Here is an 8,241-nt window from a genome sequence, read left to right on the forward strand (position 1 = left end):
ATGTCACCTTAGAGGGTGACCACCCAGCCCTTAATTTAAAACGGATACGTCCCATTTTAAACGTTAAACTGAAGCTTGCGCTAATTGCATTGTCCAATTGAGGGCAGTAGACATGTACAGGAGAGACCAATACTGTACATGCTGCCCTACAGGAAGGGGCGTTCCCCTAAAACCTCCCTTGCAGGAAAGCGCTGTCCCTTGCTTTCCCACGTGGTTTTCCCCCTTATATTATTTCCATCCAGCAAAAGTGCCCCCCCGTGAGGGAGCGACTGCACCCAGGCTCTGCCATGCACAGCTGGCCCCTGGCACTCACACATGGGGGACCCCTCGCCTCGCTCACCGCAAACCACGCAGACGTACTCGAGGCAGGCACCAAGCCGGAATGAGAACTCCGCCATCGCTGTGAGGGGCAAGAGCCCCTTCCCGTAGGGCGCCGCCATCTTTGTGCGGGGTAACGTTCGGGTCCCCTGGGCGCCGCCATGTTGGGGGTGGTACCCAGCTCGCATCCCCAGACATACCTAAGCGTGTAATTTATAATTAAATCGTTAAACATGATAAAACGCGCCTGACTAGAACGCTCAGCGCGCGGGTTTGGATTTTATAGCGAATGACGCCGATTGACGTGGATGTGGGCGCTTGACCCCCTCCGTCGAGGTAGCACTTCCGGGTGATGCTGACCTCTGCCCCCGTGACCCCTCCCTCTTCCTTTCCGGTGTTGGGTGCCCGAGAAGACGCACAAGTAAGTGGCCGGGCCTGGGTTTGGTGTCATCCGCGTCCATCCTCCCCGGGTGCGTCCCGCTGCGGCCTCTGCCGCCTGCAGCCGGCCTGCCCGGGCCCTTCCTCACCGATAGCGAGCCGGCGCGGCCGCCCGGCGGGTGGGGAGGAGGCCGCGGGAGCGGGGCGCTAGGCCGCGGGGAAGCCGGCGGCTAGAGTGGCCGAGCCGCCCGGCGGGTGGAGGGGCGGCGGGGGGAGCGGGGCGCTAGGCCGGGGGGAGCTGGAGTGGCCGAGTCGCTGGCGGTTTGCGGGCTGGCCAGGGCCGGGGGGAGGCTTTGTTTATCTTTCGCCCCGATTATGCAGCGGGTGGGTCCGGGCTGGGGTCCCAAACCACTCTCCGCTCGAGGCGGCTTCCCCCGGCCTGGGAGCGCAGCGGGGCTGTTGGGGGGAGGGAAGAAGCTCGTCGGAGAGCGCCTCCGCCAAGCGGGGTGCGGGGAGGGAGGATAACAGCCCCGTGTAGTTTGGGACATGGGGCTTGTATCGCGGGATGGGGGTGGGATCCTGTCCTAGACTCAGCACAGGGGTGGGAGGATGCTGAGGTTCACTGTATATGTATGGTGGGGCACACCTGCCCTCCAGTGCTGCCCACAAGTGGTTTCCAAGCACCCCAGTCACTCACGTGTCTCTTCACAATCAGAAATCCCTCTGGATGGAGGAGAGAGGGCCACAGTAGTGTTCCATGTTTATGAGTGGAGATGCAAAACGTGTCGGTCACTTCATTAGACAACAAAGAGTCTGGTGGCACCTTAAAGACTAACAGATTTATTTGGGCATAAGCTTTCGTGAGTAAAAACCTCACTTCTTCGGATGCATGTGAGGTTAGACACTTGACTGGGCAAAGAGCTCTGCTGAACCGGGCCTAAAAACAGTACTTCTGATTTGTGCCAAATAGATATGATAGATAGCTATGGCCAAATTAATCCCTGCTATAACTTCATATATTAATAGGTTTACACCCTGAATAAACTTGGCTTTTTTAATCTAATCTCTTCTATTATATGTTAGGGACAGACAATAGTTATCACTACATTCAGTTAAGCTTGAGGAAACCCCAGTTTATTAACTACGTTTTATACCAATTTTAGACCTAGGAGAGCTGCTACATGAAGGATAAGTGGTTTAGTCTTAAGTTAACACATCAGGATTTTTTTAGGGTGCCTTCGAGGTTATGCTTAATGATCTACTGAGGGACATCACAGTGGATGCAGTCTAGTGCTGTAGTGCACACATCCCAAAGTGGTCTGTTGATTGGTCTAATGCTGGTATTCTCTTCATTTCCAGCTGCTGAAAGTATTAAATATTATTTTCCATGCTGTGGCTATAGATATTATTTGATTGTAAATGGGAGAGGAGGTGGGTCATAAAGTTGCAAATGGGAGTGGAGGTGACCATGAGACAATTTATCTGAAATGTGGTCCACACACTATGAACAGTTCAGGGTATCCTGTCACCACATCACTCTTGTATGTTTCCATAGCCAGAATGTTGGCAGAAAAGAGAGACTTAGGTTGCCTAGGTTAGTTGAAAGTTTTCTAGAGGAATTCACAGAGGATTTCCTGCATCCATCTACACTTGTTCTGGGTTTAAAGGAGGTATTGGAGATGCTACTGGTAAACACAGGACTGGGAGTCAGGATTCCTGAATTCTATTCCTGGCTGTGCTTCCAACTCTCTGCCTTAATTAACCAGTCTGTAAAATGAGAATAATACCATACAGATTTGAGACCCCATGAAAGTGGTTCTATTTATCTGCATTATCATAGGGCATAAAGGCTTCCACCCAGATTAAAGCTCTATTGTGCACTTCATATGTACATTGGGAGAAGCAGCACGTCCTCCATGGAGTTTACAATCTAGGGCAAGAGGCAATCATAGGCAGGTAACAAAGGCAGTGAAGGGCCGTACCCCAAATCAGACAGCAGATCAGTGGCAGTATTAGGAATGGAATCCAGTGCTTCTGATGGAGGGCTGATTATGCACATGATGATTTTAACTGCACGGTTGCCGTCCAGGCTCTCTTTCACGTTAATCCTTGTGTGGAAATGCAGCAGTGGGCAATGTTTATGGCGCTGCTGTTAAAATTTCCGAGAGATTAAGAGTGGCAATGGCATACACCTCTACCCCGATATAACGAGACGCGATATAACACGAATTCGGATATAACGCGGTAAAGCAGTGCTCCGGGGGAGGGGCGAGGCTGCGCACTCTGGTGGATCAAAGCAAGTTCAATATAATGCGGTTTCACCTATAACCCGGTAAGATTTTTTGGCTCCCGAGGACAGCGTTATATCGAGATAGAGGTGTATAATAAAGCCAGTCTGATCTCCAGATTATTTAATATACTAAAATGTGGAAAGTGAGCCTAATGCTCTTCCAAAGGGTTAAACGAGCTGGTTTTACTGATGAATGGGTTGCCTGGTCCTCTTCAGTCTCTGGAATGTCCTGTATTCCAAACAAATAGATTACTGGTGCATGTCTCATCTGTATTGATTAGTAGCCAGTTCGACTGCAAAATGCCTATTGTGTTGATTTAAATACCCTTAAAAAGTAACTTAATCTGTTAGTCTTTAAGGTGCCACCAGATTCCTTGTTGTTTTTGTAGATACAGACTAACACGGCTACCCCCTGATACTTTTCCCCTTCATAGGAGTATAAAGGACCAGAGACACATGGCTCCTGTGTAATTCCAGAGAAAGAACTATCTTTATTGCTCCATTTCATGACAGCATGTAACTCCCGCTCTTATTTCCCCTCTCAGAAATGGCACCGCGTAAGGGTAAGGAGAAGAAGGAAGAGCAGGTCATCAGCTTGGGACCGCAGGTTGCCGAAGGGGAAAACGTTTTTGGCGTCTGCCATATCTTCGCTTCCTTCAATGACACTTTTGTCCATGTAACTGATCTCTCTGGCAAGTGAGTACTGAATGTTGGTGACATCAATACCATATAAGGCTCTATATTACTTACCTTCCCTTGGTATCGTCCTTACATGCTTTTAAAATTTAAATTGTGCATGTGTAACAGTTATTTTGGTTCAATAACCCAAGCTGTTTTCACTCACCTTTATCCTTATGGATAAAGTCTGTGCCCAGTATATGTGGATAAGCATCATATCATACACTTACCTGTTGAACTTACCTAGTTGCTATCTAACTGATTCTTCTAGGTCTTGGCTACAGGAGAGGGTTGCACTGGTTTAAAATTTTGTAGTTAAACTAGAAGAAAACCCCATATAGAAATCCTTATTTTGGTTTGAGTGGCTTATTTCAATATAGCTTAAGTAGGTAAGGCATCATCTTAAGCTAAATTGATGTAAGTTTCTCTTGAACTGAACTATGCAGGGCTTTGCACTCTAATCTTCTGAGCAGAAGGCAGTTGAGTATTAAAAGGAGTCAACGTGGATATATACCCGACACTTCTAATGCTGCTTCTTACAAAACACATGGAGGTACCATCACATAAAATGTCCAGACGTACATCTGAGTTGAAATAAGTGTTTACAGAAAGGGAGATTAGCATCGCCACTCTACAAAAGAGATGACCTTTAAACTGCTTGACAATGTCTACCACATCAGGAGCAGGCGTTTCCATTTGCCTTCTTGGCTATTTAGTAAAGATCTTTCTAAAATATATAATCCAGTTCAACCACAGGACATGGGGCTTGATGCTAAAAATTTTATGGCCTGTGTTATTCAGGAGGTCAGACTAGATGATTGTGTGATCCTAACATTTATTAATCTATAAACTTTGGTGCTCGGGTGACACCATACAGAAGACTTGTAATAGGGTTTTTAATTGAAACTTGTTGGGCCATCTTTCACTGTCTTCTATTTTTGCTCAGTGAATGAGACCTAAGAGTTAAGGCATATCTATATGAGAAAGTTGCATTGATCTGACTTAAAATGTGATTTTAAACTGATATATTTAGATCTGTGTAAAGACTGTATGGTTAATTAAACCTGTTCAAAAGGCTGTATGGAGATGCTTATTTTGGTTTAGCATAAGTCAATTAGGAACAAGATAAACTGGAATAAAGTACCGTTTAAACACAATAAGTGTCCACACAGGGCTTTGCCCAAGTTTAACAAATTCTGTTCGTAATTTATACATTAAAGCAGTGCAATTTTTATATGTGAAAAGGGCCTTGCTCCCTTCAGAAATGACCTTAGAAAATGTAAGATGGATTCATATTAATGGTTGTCACATGGCAACTTATGAACTGGTAAATATATCAAATGAAATTATTTTGTCATTTGAATCTCCTGCTTCTGTAAGGCTTGCAGGTTGTGATCAGGCGCTTTCCTGAATATTGCTTTTGGCCACGTACAAAGAGGTATTGTCTTTTCAGGGAAACCATCTGCCGAGTGACTGGTGGTATGAAGGTGAAGGCCGACAGAGACGAGTCTTCGCCCTATGCTGCTATGTTGGCAGCCCAGGATGTTGCCCAGCGGTGCAAGGAGCTGGGCATTACTGCGCTTCACATCAAGCTGCGAGCCACAGGTGGAAATAGGTGTGTGTGGCAGGCTCTGCTTTGACATACATACATTTTGCAGCGGTGAGGTAGTGCTTGGGTCCTGTCGGTGACTAAATGCTAGGTTATGCTCATCAGGCGGCCCAGAGTGAAATAAGGTCTTGCAGTTTTCACACAATCCTGCAATCGCGCTTCAATTGTTGCTATCGCAATTTTAATGTGGGCAGCTGTTCTTCTACAACACTGCTATTGAGAGCAGCAGGGAGAGAACTTGTATCTCAAACACGCTCTAGCATTATTTTATTCCACGCATCTTTGCAAACTTGAAGAATTTTTTGTGTGCAGGTGGGGCTTGTTCTGTTAGCAGAAACAACTCCATGTTTAGAGGTGTACATTTTCAGTTGGTGAAACATGTGAAAGCCCTGGTCCACTGACCCATGGAGATAATATTCACAGGACTAACATTAGTTCAGTTCAGCTCTGACCTGAAGGAGCCATGCTTATAATGGGCTGTGTTTTAATTGATACGTTAAGAACTAGTTTGATTGGGAAGGTATGGGTCATTCTACATAGTAATGACATTATCTTGTGAATCCATTTGTAATTAAATGAATACCTGGCATGGGTGGGTTACAGGAATCTGTTTTTTCCTAAAATATATCTCCACCGCTTTTTCAGCAGGCTTATGGGACGCTTGTTTCATGTTGTCAAGTATCAGGGGGTAGCCGTGTTAGTCTGTATTCACAAAAACAACAAGGAGTCTGGCGGCACCTGAAAGACTAACAGATTTATTTGGGCATAAGCTTTCGTGGGTAAAAAACCTCACTTCTTCAGATGCATGGAGTGAACGTTACAGATGCAGGCATTATATGTTTCATGTTGTACTTGGAAGGGAATCCACTATTGTATCTGTGTAATGGCAAGAAAGATCATGTTTCATATTAAACTTTATTGACATCTCTTCTGCCCCCTTGTCAGGGGTGCACTTACCATGTATATTCAGAATTGCATTGAAGTATATTCTGTTGGCTGTTACTGTCCTTGCCATATACATGCGTTAGACAAAAAGGGACGCATCTAACAAGAGTTCCAGGATTTTCAAATTCTGGATAAAGGATAAAATGACTTAAGCTACATGTTGTTTCCTTGGGAACGGTGTGTATTCAGCTTCAGCTGTTTGGTGAACGCTTCTCTGACCTGATCTGTTGCCTGTTTTATTATTTCTAGGACCAAGACTCCTGGACCTGGTGCCCAGTCAGCCCTCAGAGCTCTAGCTCGTTCTGGAATGAAGATTGGGCGCATTGGTAAGTGTGGTGTACATATGGGGTATTTTAGATAAATAATGGGAAATTAGTATCTGTTCCCTGCAGGGCTTTGGAGCGGAGCGCGGAGCGGCTCCGGAGCAGTGGAGCTGCAGGTTTTTGCCTGGAGCTGGAGCGGAGCCAGAGCACAGCTCCAAAGCCCTGGTTCCCTGTTTCGAAACCCTGTCACCAAAAGAACTCTGTGCGGATGCATCTGTTGTTATTTAATACCCTGAGTTACATGATGGCCAGGTCTGAGATTTATTCCCTGTTGGTCCTACAGAACCCAAGCTTGACCATCAGACATATTGAAATCCACCTGGTCACTTGTGCTTTTTGCCTGAGGGTGCTGAGTTTCCTTTAATTTGATGTGTATGTTCCTCGAGGAACTGGAGCACTTTCAAATTAAATAAGAACCCATCAGCAAGTGGCAGGAGTTTTCAGTGTGGGCTAAGGATTGGGAACTAACTGCAAGTTGTATGTGCTAAACTGCAGTTGTATAGCAAGATAGTGATGGGCCTCTGGTTTAGACTCACTGACGCTTTGCAGTAGTTGAAAGGTCTCTGGCCATGATTTGCTGGGGTGAAAGTCCCAAAAGGTGCTGCTGAAAATGCCTTCTCAGTGTTCAAAGAAACCTATGGAAGGACTGTGGTGTACATTGATCTCCTGTAGGAGCTTGTCTTGCAAGCAGGGGCTGCCTGTTGCTGCTGTGGAAGTCATGTGACCTACAGTCTGTAGTTTCCTGTGATGTGCCATTTCAGTGTGGATTTTCCATATTCTAAATGATACAAATGTGGAAACCCTGCCACACACCAGTCAACGCGCAAGTGAAATATTGTACCTCCTGCACATCATTTCCTAGGCCGCCTCCTGAGAGGAAGTGGGGGTGTTTCCTGCTCCTTGCAAGAAAGGCTTGGGTTTTCTGTGAGGAAAGGTGGCCGCTGGGAAGCAAATGTTGATTTGGCATTATAATGCCCCTTGCGCACTCAAAGCAGAGTAAAAAATTATTTTGCCTTTTATACTAAATCCTCTTATCGTTAATGTTAGATCCTACTAAAGGCCGGTCATTGTGTGAGGATACATTATTAGCATGTGAAGCCAATGCAGTTCTTCACTGCTGAGGTCTGGGGTAGTGGATGAGTGGTGTCTGGCAGGGTACATTTTCTGTACCCTGGAAAGCTGTTTGAAGCAACCTGCCATCATGAATGGTAATGTGTAACTTTCTTTCCACAGAGGATGTCACCCCCATCCCCTCTGACAGCACTCGCAGAAAGGGTGGTCGCCGGGGTCGTCGTCTGTAAACCGTGGCTGGCTTTTGTTTCATCATTAAATCTCTCAACAAAATTTCTGCTCTCGTTTGTGTTCTCTTAACACGAGCTCTGATCAGAGGGCTAGTGTTCGGTGTCGTGTGTCCTTTGGTTGTCATTTGAAAGCCCTGTGGTTGTAATGTCTTGTTTTCATGGAAACATTCAGAAGTATGAATTACATACACAAATAGCTTGATCTCGGAAGATAGGTGTCCTGCTTACCTTCACGCAGCTACACCAGGGGTGCCGTATTTGTGTATAAACTGGTAGAGCAGTTTAAAAGCACTCTAAAATGACAGCCCCAGCAGACGTTCTATGGCATGTTATACTTCCAGTTACATTTCTGTGAAAAATACTCTCTTCTTTGTAATTTTGTGCTCCCTGCTGTCCTAT

The 8,241-nt window shown here is 45.8% G+C and overlaps 1 protein-coding gene across 1 annotated transcript; it reads left to right on the forward strand.

Annotated features, from left to right (window-relative positions):
• Positions 1-589: 589 nt before the first annotated feature.
• Positions 590-7,881, forward strand: RPS14 (ribosomal protein S14). The gene is made up of 5 exons (XM_034779802.1): positions 590-739; positions 3,532-3,682; positions 5,118-5,279; positions 6,468-6,544; positions 7,775-7,881. The coding sequence occupies exons 2-5, from the start codon at positions 3,534-3,536 to the stop codon at positions 7,840-7,842; spliced, it is 456 nt and encodes a 151-aa protein (XP_034635693.1). The 5' UTR covers positions 590-739; positions 3,532-3,533; the 3' UTR covers positions 7,843-7,881.
• The last annotated feature ends 360 nt before the right edge of the window (positions 7,882-8,241 follow it).

Source organism: Trachemys scripta, chromosome 8, assembly GCF_013100865.1.
Source record: "Trachemys scripta elegans isolate TJP31775 chromosome 8, CAS_Tse_1.0, whole genome shotgun sequence".
NCBI classification, from domain to species: Eukaryota; Metazoa; Chordata; order Testudines; family Emydidae; genus Trachemys; species Trachemys scripta.